General features: G+C 43.0%; 1 protein-coding gene across 9 annotated transcripts in view; it reads left to right on the top strand.

The window, feature by feature from the left end:
- Positions 1-17,478, top strand: part of LARP1 (La ribonucleoprotein 1, translational regulator) — a 170,970-nt gene that overhangs the window by 67,820 nt on the left and 85,672 nt on the right. For 8 of the 9 annotated variants that reach the window (XM_077326461.1, XM_077326459.1, XM_077326458.1 and 5 more), the window contains exons 2-3: positions 11,185-11,246; positions 15,369-15,434. In XM_077326461.1, the coding sequence (XP_077182576.1) occupies positions 11,185-11,246; positions 15,369-15,434 (128 nt within the window). Of the gene's footprint in view, positions 1-10,195; positions 10,351-11,184; positions 11,247-15,368; positions 15,435-17,478 lie in introns of those variants that run through there. The other variant, XM_077326466.1, reaches the window with a different exon arrangement.

The raw sequence follows: 17,478 nt of genomic DNA, 5'->3' as shown, positions 1-17,478 counted from the left end.
CTGGTCTTCTAAAGAGCAGTCAGGGCTGATCTCCTGTAGGACTGACCAGTTTGTTCTCCTTGCAGTCCAAGGGACTCTCAAGAGTCTTCTCCAGCACCAGAGTTCTCCATATCTTCTATAGTATTCTATTATCCATGCACAATCAACTCAATTTTGTGATTCCTTTTTTATAATTTTATTTTGATTATAAATATTATAGTTTACTTTCCCCAGCACTAGTCATTAAGCACAGAGCTGTCTCCTTCCATTTCTGCTGCCCCCATACTAGAAATATGATTCAGGTACTAGTAGGACAACTTGAGAATGCCTTTCAGTATTATATTTTGTGACCAGATATTTTAACTTATTTGTAATGGGATAGTTGTATTTTCTGTGCTTGTGATATTTATATTAATCATGTGTATTAAGTATTTTTCTATGCAACCAAGGTGACTTTCATTACAAAAATACAAGCCCAAAATAAGATTGTTATTTAGAAATTCCGAATAAAAATACTGTAGTCTTTATAAAACTAAATTTGCTCATTTCTGTATGTGGTTTGATCTCATTTTGTAAAGTGCTCTGTTTTTAAAAGTAGCATGTTTTGGATTTCAAAAAAGTTGACATATTAAGAAAAGCATGTGATTTGCATAAAATACAACCCTCTAAGCTGTTATAGATACAGAACTTTTTTGTTAACAGTTATTTTTTCCTTCTTGGCAATATATTTTGGAAATCTTTGTTAATAGATCCTGCAAAGTGATTACTTTTACACCTGAATTAAACAAGCCATGCAAGTATGAGTATTTTTATTTTGTTGTTTGATTAGGTAAATGTATTTCAAAGTGTACCATAACAGTGACAATCCAGTAACATTTAGAATGCCTTTATGGGGAAGGAGTGGTATGAACTGGTGGCAGAAGTTTTGACTAGAAATGGATTAATAGCTTCCCTTCTGCTACTTCACTTTGTTTCTCTGCCTGACTAATCTCATTTATCTTTACCACGCACTGTGCTTTGAGAATTAACTTAGATATTGTGTTAATATTTCACTAAAAGCTGCTGCAGGCCAAATATCAGCATTCCTGGAAGAAACTTCAGCCCTTGACCCATTTCAGTCGGGCTTCCAGCCTGGCCATGGGGTGGAGACAGCGCTAGTCGCCCTGATGGATGACCTCCGCCGCCAACTGGACCGAGGCGGGTCAGTGCTGCTGATACTATTAGACCTGTCGGCAGGGTTTGACACAGTCGATCATGAGCTCCTAGCTCACCGCCTTGCTGACGCTAGGAAACGGGGGACAGCCCTCAAATGGCTGATCTCCTTCCTCCAGCGTCGCAGACAGAGGGTAGCAATAGGAGAGAGAGTATCTAGCCGTCACCAGCTCACATGTGGAGTCCCACAAGGAGCAGTTCTCTCTCCTATCCTATTTAATATCTTCATGCGCCCTCTTGCTCAGCTGGTGAGGAGGTTTGGGCTGGGTTGCCACAAATACGCAGATGACACCCAGCTCTTCCTCCTGATGGATGACTGCCCTGACTCCCCCCCAGAATCCTTAGCCAGATGCCTGGAAGCAGTGACTAAATGGATCAAGCAGAGTTGTCTGAAGCTCAACCCTGCAAAGATGGAGGTCCTGTGGTTGGGTAGGAAGGGACCATGGGAGGAAGCGCACCTGCCCCCCTGGATGGTGTGCAGCTCCTAGCGACTCACTCCACCTGTAACCTGGATGCTTCCCATATAATGGAAGCCCAGGTCACAAAGGTAGTATGGCTGGCATTTTACCACCTCTGCCAAGCCAAACTACTAGCGCACTACCTGGAACCAGAGCACCTAGCCACAGTGATCCATGCGATGGTCACCTCCAGACTGGACTTCTGCAACTCACTCTACGCAGACCTACCCTTATTCTTGATCCAGAAACTACAACTGGTGTAGAACGCCGCAGCCAGGATTCTCACTAAGACATCATAGAGATCTCGTATCCGGCTGGTACTCCCAAGAACTCAGCTGGCTCCCAGTTCAATTCTGGATTAAGCTTAAGGTTTTGGTAATCACCTTTAAGGCCATATGCGGTCTGGGCCCAGTGTATCTTGAGAGACCGCCTCCCTGCCTATACCCCCAGAAGGGCGCTACGCTCTGCCACCTCCAACTGGCTATGGATCCCTGGCACGTCGGACCTCAACAAGGGTCAGGGCCTTTTCAGTCCTGGCCCCCACCTGGTGGAATGAGCTCCCCGAAGAGATCAGGGCCCTGCCGGAACTTCCACAATTCCACAGGGCATGCAAGAAGGAGCTCTTCCACCAATCAAATATTGAACCGTGGATTCCTCAATGTGAACTCAGAAGAAGAAAGGAAATCACGAGGCACATAGTAGTCTTCTCTATGTTTGTAGATGAAAAGATTATAACATAAAGTCTAAATGGTCAAACATATGATCAAACATAAAGAGTCAACCAAAACGGGATCCTAGGTTAAGTGACCCGCTTTCTGTTTTATCTTTGTCAGTGGTTGCTCTTCCAGTATACTGTCACAGTAGTAGTCGTAGTATCACAGCGGCAAAGTGCTCATAATCGTCTGGGGATTTCATAAAGTGCCCCTTCCACCAGGCATTTGGTGGAGCCAACTGACCCATAACATCCACAGGTCCCGTCCCCCCCAGACTGAGAGATCAAACCTGCTGAGGGAGTGTCAAAGTTATTGTTCTAATTATTCCAGTTGGTGTGTTGTTGTTATTGTAATACTGATATATTGATTTTGATAGTGTTCTACAGTCAACAACTGCCCACCCGAATTGGAGCACTGCTTTGTGAGGTCTCAAGGATGTCTTCCACTTCTGGGGGAGTATGACCATAAGTCTTACCTGTGAAGGGTGTTCCCCAGAGTACAGGAAGACGTATTTATCCCTCTGTGGAAGCTGCTCAATTACTCTTACCTGTTTTAGACTCTCCTGCCTGTTAGCCTGAGTTTTCTTATACTTTTCTTTCCTCTTCCAGTATAATTAAAGTTAAAAATGATTTGATATGTTATGAACAGTTAAAGAGTATTTTTCCAGTGGGAAGAACATGGTTTTTCAGCTGTTGAAGTCTCAATCTGGAGATTTGGGTGACACCCACTACAGGAAACAGGAAGGGGGGGGGGAGTTCCTGCCTCCCTGAAGTCAGGGGTGGAAATCACCTAAAGATAACTTCCTGTACCTCAGGAGAGACGTTCCCTTCACAGATAAGACTGATGGTTGTTTTTATGAATTGATGCTGATCAGGCATTATGTTCCATGAAGATAGATTCAGGTGGATAGCTGTGTTGATCTGAAGCAAATATAGACAAGTGGGACGGTTTGTTGTGAATACAAGATCTGAAGCAATAAGAACAAAAGTTTGAGTCCAGTGGGACCTTTAAGACCAACATAATTTTTTTCACGATATAAGCTTTCATGGAAGTGACCAGTCAATATATATTGTTGTTGTTGTTAGGTGCGAAGTCGTGTCTGACCCATCGAGACTCCATGGACAATGATCCTCCAGGCCTTTCTGTCCTCTACCATTCCCCAGAGTCCATTTAAGTTTGCACCTACTGCTTCAGTGACTCCATCCAGCCACCTCAGAGAGAGTAGATGCCCTGATAACTCTCTGGTTGTCAGAATTTCTTTATGCCTTCCTAGAATTTCTTTATGCCTTCCTTTCTGTTCCTTTAATTCCAAAAGTAATAAACAAGCCTAAGTGGAAAAAAGGGGGACTGATTTATGTAGCCCTAGCTTGGTCTGAATCTCTGATTTTCTGGTGTGCAGGCTTCATCAGCACCACTGCCATGGAGACCGAACTGTTTCCAGTGGAAGGATATCCAGTGTCTTGACATTCTAGGATCAAGTACTGTATATACTCACATATAAGCAGAGTTTTTCAGCCCTTTTATTTTAGCTGAAAAAGTCCCCCTCGGCTTATATGCAGGTATTAAAAAAACAGCTTCCTGACAACACTGGAGGGTGGGGGTGGGGGATAAGTATACTTGCCTGAAGAAGCAAAGGCAGGAACAGCAGAGACGCAGCAAACATAGGAGAGAATGGGCAGTCTCTGCCTCCCCCCTCCCTGCCTTAATGAGGCTAGCACATGTTGCAGGAAGTTCTGTAGAAAGCCCTGAAGCCTCTGTCTCAGAGGGAGAGCAGAGAGCAGAAGGAGGAAAAGCCCTTAGTTGTTGTTTGTTGTTATGTGCGAAGTCGTGTCCGACCCATCGCGACCCCATGGACAATGATCCTCCAGGCCTTCCTGTCCTCCACCATTCCCCGGAGTCCATTTAAGTTTGCACCTAGAGCCCTTAGAGGAAGGAATAAAGGCAAGATGGCTCAGAGGGAGGAGGAGGGGGGGAAGAAAAGGGGAAAAAATCCTGCCCAAAACGGGGGAAAGGAGAAAAAGCCACTATCCAAACACCACCCTCCACTTATATGTGAGTCAATAAGTTTTTCCAGCATTCTGTGGTGAAATTAGGTGCCTTGGTTTATATGCAGGTCAGCTTATATGGTAGTTTCTAAAGGGCTGTTCTATCTCTCCACCATCCAGTGTCTCCTATCATGGAGACCACATGTAGTATTACACTGCATGCTAACCTTGTTTAACTCGTGTATCCACATTATTCACAATTTATTTTAATTGGGACAGTGTGACTTAGTGATATATAATGTAACTAGTAATCAAGCCCGCTGTACGTAAAATACAGCGGGCGCTAGGCATGGGAGCCCGCGCGGCTGCCGGGGGCTCCCTTGGTCGGCAGCCTGATGCGGTGAGAGGCGCTTTGCGCCTCTCGCCACGTCAGGCCGTGGGCAAAAGAGCAACTGCGAGCCGTGCTGCGCGTGGCTCACAGTTGCTCCGGCGGGGACTCGGAGGGACTGTAGTCTGTCCAGAGGAAGGGGCCAATCGGCACCCTTCCTCATCACGGACACATTCCGCCTCCCAAGCCCTTATCCTTTTATTTAGTCCGCTGCGCGGCTGTGTTAAGATTTTGAATTTAACTCTGGTCTCAGGACAAGATAGTTGCCAGCTCAGCTTCTGTAGGAATGTTTCACACTTGGGTGGAGACAGATGGGGCAAGCAACAAATGGTAAAGTGTAAGCCGTTAGTCACTAACGTAGACAGTTTTATTTCTCCTATGTTTTTGTGACTTACAACTGAATTCGAGGGGATTGATTGGCTGTTTTAGCAAAGAATTATCATATGGCTGTATTTGGATGTTGTGACAGTTTACTAATTTAACAGGATTAATTTTTGCTTATATATTCCCACTGTCACGATGGTAAGTTCATAGTCTGAGGAACAGTGCTTGCACACGAAATATCACGCCTTGAATAAATCTTCGTTGGTCTTAAAGGTGCCACTGGACTCTGATTTTGTTTCATAGGATTGTGTGTTTTCCACAAGGATACAGTGGCTCTGTCTGTTGATCCCATCTTTATGCCAATAGCCGGTTTGGTCTCCCACCATTACAAGAGCAATCTATCAACTTTTTACCCTACACCTTTTCATCTGAGGAAGAAGTACTCGACAGGCGTTACGTGTTTACATCAGATTCACTGTTCCTTTTAGAAAATAAAATAGCCTGTTTTGTGGCTTACCGGTGGGTAACAAAAGGGGGAAAGTGTCGAACACAACTCTATGCTAATAAATTATAGAGTGTATAACTGTTTCAAACTGTACATTTGCACCAGTGAATATCACAACTCAATCAAAAGTGCAACCACTTATGTGGCTCTCTATCAGTACTGTCCGGTGTCTATAAAGCAGCTTTGTGGGCTTTGGCTTCCATGTTCCACAGGCATTATAAAATAGATAGCATTGCTTTTATTGATGCAGGACTGGGGTGGTGGGTCCTTCAGCAAGTGCTTGGATTCCTCTGCCTTTCTGCTGAGGTTCTTCGCTCCTTAATTTTGGGTGGACTGTGTGGCAATATCCCCAGTTATCAGTTTGCCTTCTTCAAATAAACATGGATCATTTGACTTAAGTGAAGGTTTTTGTATCTGAAGAAGAGGTTAACACTCTTGACCTGTTTTTTGTTGTAGAGTCCCTTCTTTAGAGAATTAAGACCACTCAGAAGAGAAAGTTCAAGGCCAGTTTGTTGTTTATGTTGTCTTACTGCTTATTTCTGAATATATTCTTCCTGTTTATGCAAGTCTCTGTTGAGTGAAGATATTTTTTCTACATACCAATATTCTTCCCATGTTCTGTTTGCAAATACAGGCAGTGTCCTCTTTTCAAGTAAAAGAAATTCATGGTAAGTCCAATTTCTGTTCCACTCTGTGGAGCATTTGGCATTCTTCCAGACAGTTGGTGTGGATCTACTTGAGATGTAAAATGTTCAGCTATGAGGAAAATGTTTAATTGAAGGCAGAAATGGGAAATGATACACTGAAATACACTAAACAAATGGGGGTAAATCATATTTCCATTTCCTGCCTTCTCGCCTTCACTCCTCCCCATCTTTATCTCCTCCCCATCTTCAGTTTTCTTTCGCTCCTTACCCTTGGTACCCTTAGATGGGCTGGACACAACCATCTCCCTTATGAGCTAAATAAGGTTGGACAATGACCTATGCCTCAGTTTGCATAGGATTTAGCCAAGCGCGGCCCTCTTTTTGCCTCATCTCATGTGGGGCTGGGCACCATTCTCTGCCTTGCGGTGTGCCCAACCCAATTGGACACCAATTTCTGCCTCACCTGAGGTCCAGCCAGGCAGCTGCCACCATTTGTTTCATCTTGAGCAGGCTGACCCTGGTGTCACTACCTACTTTTTTACTGTGGGACCTGCAGCCTTGTGAACTCATCCCTTCTGTCAGGGGATTGGCTGGCCCACCAAGAAGTATCCAAGTTGTCTCAATGGCCATTCCCCTGTTTGTGAGGTAAATTAGGCTGAGATTGTGCAACTGACCCAAGGTCCTCCTGTGAATTTCCACAGCAGAATAGAACTGTTAGGTCTTGGTCTGAAAGTGTAACCACTGCACCATGTTGGTAATCATGTGGGGGCTGCTGTTGAACAGTAGCAAGCAGCCAGGCCTAGATAAGTAATTTAGGTTGTACTGCTGAGCCTGACTCCAGTAAGTTTTCCCACAAAGCCCAAAGTACTCTTAAAAAACGGCCCTCCCTTTCCCTCCTGTCTTTTACTAGCAAAAACCAATTTGTTATGTTTGCAATGGCCACTGTGGGAATCTGTTCTTAAAACTACAAGTATTCATTTTTGCCATTTTGGCAAATTAATAGATTTCAGATTTTTCTGCAAAACTAGGGTGCTTTTCAGGTTTGTACAGATATGTGTCTTGTCCTTCTCCAGCTTGAAGTATCCTCAAATTTGAATGATTCAGCCACTGGAATGTACAAGTGTGGATCCATGATATTTGTGTGTGTGTGTATCCTTTTGCCTATTGCTGCCAGTTCTCTACTCCAAGCACTCTTCTCACCAAATATTGAACTGGGTGTCCTCATCCATTGTGACTCGTTTCAGTGTAGCTGCTGGCCTCCTCTGCTACCATGGGGAGGCCTGGTTCAACTGCCAGGTTCCTCCAATGCTATGGTCAGGCTCAGCACAATGACAGCTTCCTCTGCCATGACTGCCAGCTGCCACCAGACTGGGCTGGAGCAGCTGCCTCGGCTCAGTTTGACTCCCATGCTGTGTGACCAGTGCTACCATTCTCAGTGATGCTTACCTGGATGTGCGGCCACCACTGAACCTTGTGCAGCTCCCTTGTCCCCTTACTCACTGTGTGAGCAACTTTATTTTTCAGTGGAATTAAACCCCACCATGTTTTTTTAAATCAGATTTTTATACATACCTGTGAAGTGCTCTAAGTTTGCTGGAAAATATGCTTAGCCTCCATGTGGTCCCAATCCATAAATTTAATTATCCACAGATTAGAGCCGTACATGAAGTGACAAGTAGAGTGCTTCAGGGATCTGGCCTAGGCTCTATGTTGTTTAACATATTCATAAACGATTGATTCATTCATTCATTCATTTTATATCCCGCCACTCTCAGCGGATTCGTGACAGGTCACATAAAACAATGTAAAATCTTTAACCTGCTCCTAGCAGAGCGGATTAAATAATCGGTTAAGGGCCCCGAGGGTGGGCCCTGTCCGTGACGGGGAAGGGTGCCCATAGGCCCGCGCCTGCCGATTGGGCCCTCAGAGTGTCAGTCCAGCCTCCGCCATGCCTGGCCCTCGCCACCAGTGGCCCGCCTGGCCCTCGCCGGCAGCAGTACTTTTTAACATATTTATTAATGATCTAGATGAGGGGGTGGAGGGACTACTCATCAGGTTTGCAGATTACACCAAATTGGGAGGACTGGCAAATACTCCAGAAGATAGGGACAGAGTTTAATGAGATCTGAACACAATGAAAAAATGGGCAAACAGGAACAAGATGCAATTTAATAAAGATAAGTGTAAAGTTCTGCATCTGGGTCAGAAAAATGAAAAGCATGCCTACTGGATGGGGGATACGCTTTTAGGTAACACTGTGTGTGAACGAGACCTTGGGGTACTTGTGGATTGTAAACGAAACATGAGCAGGCAGTGTGATGCAGCGGTAAAAAAGGCGAATGCCATTTTGGGCTGTATCAACAGGGGCATCACAACAAAATCGCAAGATGTCATAGTCCCATTGTATATGGCACTGGTCAGACCGCACTTGGAGTACTGTGTGCAGTTCTAGAGGCCTCACTTCAAGAAGGACGTAGTTAAAATTGAAAGGGTACAGAGGAGAGCGACAAGGATGATCTCGGGCCAAGGGACCAAGCCCTATGAAGATAGGTTGAGGGACTTGGGAATGTTCAGCCTGGAGAAAAGGAGGTTGAGAGGGGACATAATAGCCCTCTTTAAGTATTTGAAAGGTTGTCACTTGGAGGAGGGCAGGATGCTGTTTCCGTTGGCTGCAGAGGAAAGGACGCGCAGTAATGGGTTTAAACTACAAGTACAACGATATAGGCTAGATATCAGGAAAAAAATTTTCACAGTCAGAATAGTTCAGCAGTGGAATAGGCTGCCTAAGGAGCTGATGAGCTCCCCCTCACTAGCAGTCTTCAAGCAAAGGTTGGATACACACTTTTATTGGATGCTTGAAGATGCTTTGGGCTGATCCTGCGTTGAGCAGGGGGTTGGAGTAGATGGCCAGTATGGTTCCTTCCAACTCTATGTTTCTGTGATTCTGAGAAGGCGCAGCTTGTGCCCAAGCTACTTGTAAGTAAATGTGCTTTTGGGGATGCTTTGAGTTCCTCACTTTTCGGCTCCATGGACCCTCCCACCACTGCCCTTGCCTCCCTGCAAAAACCAGCAGCTGGGAAGGGAGCTCCTTAGCTTCCCTATGGTGGGGGTGGGGGGGGGAGAGGAAAAGGTGTAGTGCGCTCCCCGAGTAAAAGTGCTTTTGTGGTCACTTTGAGCTCCTCGCCCTCGCCTGTTTGCAAAAAACAGCGTCTGGGGGGGGGGGGAGGAGAAGTGCCATTTGGAAGGGAGCTGCTTAGCTTCCCTGGGGTGGGTGTGAGGAGGAAGAGGAGAAGAAGGAGTAGCACATGCCCAAGCTACTTGTGAGTAAAAGTGCGCAGTGCCATTGACCCTCCCACCACTGCCCTCACCTCTCCCCACCGCGAAAACCAGCGACTGGGAGTCTCAGACCCACAATCTGTAGGCATCGTGGAGGCAGCTAGTGCCATGGCTTCGTAGCCTGCTATTGCTGCCATCATGGCGGCCACCAACCTGGTGACCTCAGGGAAGGAGGAAGGTGACCCCAAATGGGGTCCTGCCCCCTTGGTTGAGAACCACTGCCCTAGATGGCAGGACCAGAATCAATGAGATAAAATGAATTCAAAAGAATTTTGAGCTAACCATCCGGAATATCTTCTGCACAGTTAGAGCAGTTTTTCAGTGGAACAGGCTTCCTCAGGAGGTGGTGGTTTATTGTTCCTTGGAACTTTTTAAGTAAAGGCTAGATAGCCACCTCACAGAAATGCTGTTTCTGTGAATTTGGGCAGATTGTAAGTCACTGGGCAGAAGGGATTGTGTTGATGCTTGGTTCTTGTGGCCCATACATGCCTGCTCAGGGAAATGCTGATTGTTACTGGGGCTTTTTTGGGGGGGGGGAATCATCTGGGCATGGAATTGGAGTCACTGTGGTGGGCTGATTATTGAGAATTTATTGCATTCTGCAGGGGGTTGTACTAGATCATGATGTTCGTGGAGGACTACAGGTTGACTACATCTGGAGGACCACAGGTTGACTACTCCTGTACTAGATGATCCTGGAGGTCCGTTCCAACTCTATGATTCTATGAATCCTTGGGATCTTTGCTGACAGTGCAGCCCCTGGGATCTCCAGCGACTGCTTCCACACACCGTTGATGTCAGCGGTAATGATTCCTGTGCAACTCTCAGTCGCCAGGCCCCCAGTGTTATGTTCCCCCTCACCGGCAATAGAAGCAAGACCTGCACCGTTTCTAATTGGCTGGTTTACCAAGGTTTTTCTCCTCCCCTCATCAGCAACCACAGCAGTGAGCCCCCTGTGGCTCCTAGCCTCTAGACTTGTTGAAGTTTTTTTTCCTGGGTCAATGACAATATCATGTCCAACTGACTATGTAAGAGCACTTATGTTTTGAAAGGAATTTAAATCCTCCAGTGGAGGTTTAAAACCTGGAGTGTTTCCCAAGTTTATCATCACTTGGCCCTGATCTCATTTAGATACCCACAGATTGGGGGCTACACATTGATATAAGATATATAGAGGATGATACTTATCTTGTTAGTCTTGAAGTATTTTATTTTTCTAACATAAACTTCTTCACTTACAGCTTAGCTTATAAAATTGTTTGGTATATTAATGACATTTAAATATCTAAATGTCTTAGATTTCTATAACTAATATTGAAAATGTATCTTAATGAGAAGAGGGGGGAAAGCTGAAAACAGAAAACACATTTTTTTCTAGGAAATGAGAGTCCATTATTTGGACTATCAGCCATGATAGAGCATTCCACATATTTGGATATCAATTTATATTTTATAACATTGAGAACTGTGTTGGGTGCAAAGCTAAATTTTGCATGCTGTTTCATAAATAAAATTATGCAATAGGAACGAACAGGTGTGTGTTTCTGTTCTCTGCTAGTGTGATTCTTCTTCAGTTATTAGAATATTAATAGTTGGCTTTTCTTCCCTTTTTTTCTTCTCAACCCTTTTCTTATCAGAGCATTCAACCCCAGCCAAGGTGGTGAAAGCAGCAAATCCAAGACAACGTAAAGGAAGCAAAGTATGTACAAGTGGCTTGATTATTATCTACCTTAGTTAAGAAACAGCTATAAGACCTTGCTGTGTTTTGGGTTTTCCGAAAGATATCAGGATCATACATTTATGTATGTTTATATTTATGTAGTATTGTGTATGAAAATGAGCTTGTTATTGAAAACTGTTAGGGCACAGTTTGCTCTCACAGAAATGAGTCCTATGTTGTGTTCCTTTGGGTTCTCAGGGGGCTCTTTCATTGATCTGCTTAAAAATTTATATTGCACCTTATCTGTTCAGACTCAAGCCAAATAAAAGTCCCTAGGCTTTTGGTGAAGGTTATAACAGCACTTTGGTTACATATTTGCTTCTGGGTCTAGTTCATTGTAGGTGACAAAACTGGAGTTACATGTTCTCGGGGGTTCACTATAGTTTGTAGTCTTGTCATGCTGTTGCATTTTTTCCAGTTGAATAGTATAGTGTTATAGTAGTCCAGGTTGGAAGTAACAATAGTATGGATCAGTGTGGTTAGGTTAGCAGAATCTAAATAAAGAGTCGGCTTATGAGCTGGATATAATTGAAAGAATGTACTCGTAGCAACAGTGCCAGCCTGTTTGTCCATCAGTAAGACTGGGGTTATAAGGCTGACACTATAAAAATAAAAAAATTAAACAACAAAATGGACATATTTTTGAATGATGTTTTTCTGTGTCACTCTAGCTTCCAGTTTGATAGGGGGATGTACATTGGTACTAGTATCAAATGTATTGTTTTCGTATACTGGCACACCTGAGCTACTATTCATACAAACCCATCTTATCATGATTGTCTGCTTTGCAGGATCCCTGAGATACAGATATGTCAGCAAGCCCTGGGACCACTGTGCCATCTTTAGATGGGGCAACTTTGATAGCTTTTGGAGCTGTAAAGTGAAACCTTTCTACGGTTGGCTTGTAGAAGTCACATTTGAGATAGAAGTGTACACACTTAAACAAGGATCCTGCCAAGTTAATGGCCCTTGTTCTTGCTTAATTTTATTGAAAGGAACATGTCCATGTCTGTAGCCAGTATGTCTAGGCATGGGCTGTGTTGTCAAAAGAAAGGAACATTGTTTGGAAATGTAGTGGCAATAATGCAGTAAGAAATCTTGGCTGGTCATGGATGAAAGCTAGTGACTGTTAATGTAAGCCACTCGGTTAAACAAGCAAAACAAGTATTGCATATCATGGACAAGGAAGGTAAACATTTTTCCTGAGAACAGTCTTTTTTAAACATCATCTAAGAGTCCTTGCTTTCTGAGAACATAATTTACTTCTATACTTACTTCTTATTTGATCCTCTTTTTTAAAGCCTCTAGTGTGGCTGCATTTCTTCCTTCTCAACTTATTAGGAAAACAGCACCAATCCTAGTTTTTGGAAGCAGAATTTACTTGTTCAAGCAGACATTTTGTATGAACAAATTGTAGCTAACCTAAGCAGAGCCCTGATTAGCATTTGAATGGGAGACCACTAAGAAAGTCCAGGGTAGGAGGCAGAGGTAGGCTGTGGCAAACCACCTATAAATGTCTCTTGCCTTGAAAATTCCAAAGGGATTTCATAACTCAACTGTGACTCACTTGGCTAAAAAAGAGAAAAATTTAGCTCAAGGTGATTCTGCATGATGAGGCAAAGTGACTTGAAGGCTTATTTTTTGCACTTCCAGAGCATCCGGTGAAGGTAGAACTGCTATATGTCTATGCAGTGAGGTAGTTTTTCAACAGCAAAAAAATTGAATCAGTCCCCTGAATATAGCGTGATCTGATTCAGCATATTTAGTGACATTTTAGTAAACAAAATTGAAAAGGTAGCTCATAGTTTTATTTCCCTATAGCAACAAATGTGTGATTGTGGTTTTGATGTTACATTCAAACACATTCAATGCTTTATGTGGAAATAATACCAGTAAAAAAAGTTTTAATGACAGGTATTTCCCTAAAATTTTTAAATTCAAGAAAAGAGATGATTGTGCCAAAAACCAGCACTGTTTTTGGAACATTCAAAGAACAACTGCATCATATGCTCTGGATGTGATTGCCCTATCTGCTAATCCCTTTCAACAAACCTTAACAACTTATGCCCTAGTGACATTATTATTCTTATTATTAACATTATTATTAAGATTGATTGGCCATCCCTTCCCAGGGACAAGCTTGAGATGTTACTTGCATTACTTGTTAGTTCTATATCAAATTGATGATTACAGTATCCATTCTTCCAGGTGAGGGGAGATGTATAAAAAGGAATATTAGCTTTGGTTTTGATTTGATCTATACAGTCAGATGATTTCATAACTTGATTTAAAACATTAAAAAGAATGATTGTATTTATGGTTTTATTCCCTCTCCTCCCATTTACAAATAATTTAAAACATACCAGTACACACTCATAATTCTTAGGCATAATGACCTGAAAAGCATCAATTACAATTTTGAAATTGCCAACCTCTTAATTAAGCCTAATAATGACTAATAATGGCCTTTATATATTATAGCTATGAATTGTATGAAATCATATGTCTTTAAAAAAAATCCACAGAAAAATAAAGTTCTCTAGCATTTTCTACAATGATTTTTATGCCTCCCCTGTATTCATGCAGTGTACATCACTCAAGTTACAAAAAAGCAAACAAAAAACACTCTCATGTGCAAAGCATATTATCATATCTTGAAATATACAGAACTGCTATCCTTGAGTCCCATATTCGTTCTTCAGAGCAATTCAGTGGTTATCCAATAGAAAGACTACAGACTTTCCCTTTCCTTCCAGCAGTCCTGCCCTACTCCAGGAAAGTTAATTCCTGGAGATGTAGGATTTGTGTGGAGTAATTGTTACTGGGGGCCATGAAACTGGAGTGGGAAAGGGGGTAAAGGTATCCCCTGTACAAGCACCGGGTCATGTCTGACCCTTGGGGTGACGCCATCTAGCGTTTTCTTGGCAGACTCAATACGGGGTGGTTTGCCAGTGCCTTCCCCAGTCATTACCGTTTACCCCCCAGCAAGCTGGGTACTCATTTTACTGACCTCAGAAGGATGGAAGGCTGAGTCAACCTTGAGCCAGCTGCTGGGATTGAACTCCCAGCCTCATGGGCAAAGCTTTCAGACAGCTGCCTTACCACTCTGCGCCACAAGAGGCTCTTACAGGGAAGGGGGTAGAATCCCTCTTTTCTGCACCTTCTGTAAAGTGTGGCTGTTAATCCATGCAGTTTGCACAAATCCAGGAATCAGCTTCTCTAGGGTTGGAAAAGACTATTTGGCAGGAGGGAGGGTTGGTAAGATGTGTAGCTCAAAGCCAGTTCCATTGATAGATTGCAAGATTCAACACAGTGCCTTTACTAAGGATGAAATATCTCAGCTGTAAACTAAGCCAGTTATAATTGGCCCTTGGTTCCCTTACTATGTGTAGGGAGGTCCTGCTGTGTCACTTAAACTTCAGACATCTCTGTTTCTGTATTATAGTTCAAAGCACAAGATTGAAAATGTGCTGCTAGTATAAGCACATACTTTATCTGGTGTTATGACCATGTACAGTCATGTCAACTCATACATCCCTCTCAAAATGTCCAGTGATGGGCCTGGAGGGGCCCCAGGGCAGCATGTACACAGCTATGCTTCCCAACAATATTCTGCATGATTGTGCCACTTCTGGGATTTCCTTGAAGCTTAGAGGTTTCTCAACCGTAAAAACGTTGAGAAAGGCTGGTCTGAATGATAGACTTTGAGCAATAGGTATGTCTTACACAGAGCAAAAATACAAAGAAGGCAAATTATGTATGTTTCCTTTTCTACCTATGTGGACAAATACTATATAAATTAAAAGGTGATGATATAATTAGCACAGTCAAAATTAATCTGCCTAGTACTTCATGCCACTGAGTCAAATAGTTAATAGGGCATAAAGAGCATCTTAGAAACAGGCTGTGCCCATTCTCTGTATGCTCTAATCTGAAATAATGTTCATGGTTGCTGTGAGAAGTAATAAGTGCTTAGTTTAACCTCTGTACAAAAAAACATAACAGCAACATATTGTGTTAATTTTATAACCAGGAAGCTGCTACTGCTACTACATCATGCATCATACTTTCTGTTGATATGGATGTCTCTCATATTGTTAGGTTAGTGACTTTGGGGATGCCACAAACTGGCCGACACCAGGAGAAATAGCTCACAAGAGTGTCCAGGTAAGAAACATTTTGACTCAAGAAGGAAGAAGGTTCTATTCTGTGGTTATGTGTGCCCTTAATTGAGATTCATGAAAGTATATATCCCATTCAAAATCAAGAAGTTGCATGGGCCTAGAAGGTATGTGTGCTCATTCTCCTGTTCAGAGAAATGGCTTACCACAATTCTGTCATTTTTGTATTCTCAGTGTGCAATTTTACAACACCTTACAACAGATACATGTTTTTCATGTTGTTCCTGTAGGGGGGACAATATTAATGGGAAATAACTTGGCAGTTATATCTCTGCAGTGCACTAGAATAAATACTATTTCACTTAGTATTCTATTGTTGGCTCCTAAAAAATTGTGTTCAACAAAAGAGCATTCAGTGCTCTTTTGATTGCGAGGACTTAATGCTGGAGGGGGAATTAGGGAGTGAGAACTCCCATCTGTCTTTCTGACAAGGGAGTGATGTTGAAAGAACAGGGAGACCAGTGGCAGTTCTTCAGAGAACTTAATTCAGGAGCGCCTAACATGGTGCCCACTGACACCTTATTCTGGCTATTGTCACGTATTTTTAGGAAGTGAGTGGGGTCAGGTTGGGCTTTTTGCCTAACAAGGCTTCTGGTTGACTACTGAAGATGTGATTGGCAGTTCAGATTTTTAAATATGTTGCTTTGAAAGCAATTTGCCATCACAGCACAAGGATCTACAATGTGTTACTGAAGTTAAGCTGTGGCAATCATTTTGTGGCTTGCAGCAGTTATTTTTTTGCTGTGCCCACAATGCCAGGCTCAAAAATGTTGAGGACCCCTGACTTAATGGGTTGGATCCAGAGCAGAATAAGTCCATTTATGTTTCTGGTTGTGCATTACTGGATTCATGTCCATGCATTTTTTCCAGACTCCCCCCCCCCCCACTTACTTTGCTGCTTCAGATAACAGCTTTTTATGAATTTAAGTCTTTTAAAACATAATTGCCACTTATAGTGAAAAATTTACTGAGTTTTAAAATTGTCCTTTACAAGATCTGGTGACAATTATATACCAACAATATGACATTGTTGTATACTCTAGTCTAGAGGAACTAGTATAAACGTTGCTTGTTTACAGACTTCTACAAAATTATTCAGTTAGCAATAAATAAACGATTTCCATGATTGAATGTCTTGCCATTTAATATCAGTATGGACTATTTAGATTTCTTTTAAACGTAACATTTATGGCTAATATGATTTGTGACTGATTTAATGCTCTGTGGCTGTATCCACACAGGTAGTGACCACTGAAATGACATTTTTTCCCTTGCGATCCCATGCTTTTAAGGGGGGAAATGGTAATTGTTCATTATCTCTTGCTGCAAACATGTTAGTGATGGCATTAGCACAGCGTAGCAATTGCCAGGTTTTTTTTTTAAGCCCCTGGGACTGCTGCAGAAAAAATGGTGCTGTGAAAAGCCAGTTATGTTGCGCTGCACTACTAGGAAGCAATACCATGAATGGATCAATGAATAGGCTGCTGACAGATTAGCTCCTTGCTAGGATGTGGGCCAAAATTCAAGCATCCCTACCAATTCATAGAATCATAGAGTTGGAAGAGCCCATACAGGCCATCTAGTCCAATCCCCTGCTCAACGCAGGATCAGCCCAAATCATCCAAGAAAAGTGTGTATCCAACCTTTGCTTGAAGACTGCCAGTGAGGCAGTGAGGCTCACCACCTCCTTAGGCAGCCTATTCCACTGCTGAACTACTCTGACTGTGAAAATTTTTTTCCTGATATCTAGCCTATATCGTTGTACTTGTAGTTTAAATCCATTACTGTGCGTCCTTTCCTCTGCAGCCAACGGAAACAGCATCCTGCTCTCCTCCAAGTGACAACCTTTCAGATACTTAAAGAGGGCTATCATGTCCCCCCTCAACCTCCTTTTCTCCAGGCTGAACATTTCCAAGTCCCTCAACCTATCCTCATAGGGCTTGGTCCCTTGGCCCCAGATCATCCTCCTTGCTCTCCTCTGTACCCTTTCAATTTTATCTACATCCTTCTTGAAGTGAGGCCTCCAGAAC

Source organism: Paroedura picta, chromosome 3, assembly GCF_049243985.1.
Source record: "Paroedura picta isolate Pp20150507F chromosome 3, Ppicta_v3.0, whole genome shotgun sequence".
Classification (NCBI taxonomy): domain Eukaryota; kingdom Metazoa; phylum Chordata; class Lepidosauria; order Squamata; family Gekkonidae; genus Paroedura; species Paroedura picta.
This window is presented reverse-complemented; position numbering and strand designations above follow the sequence as displayed.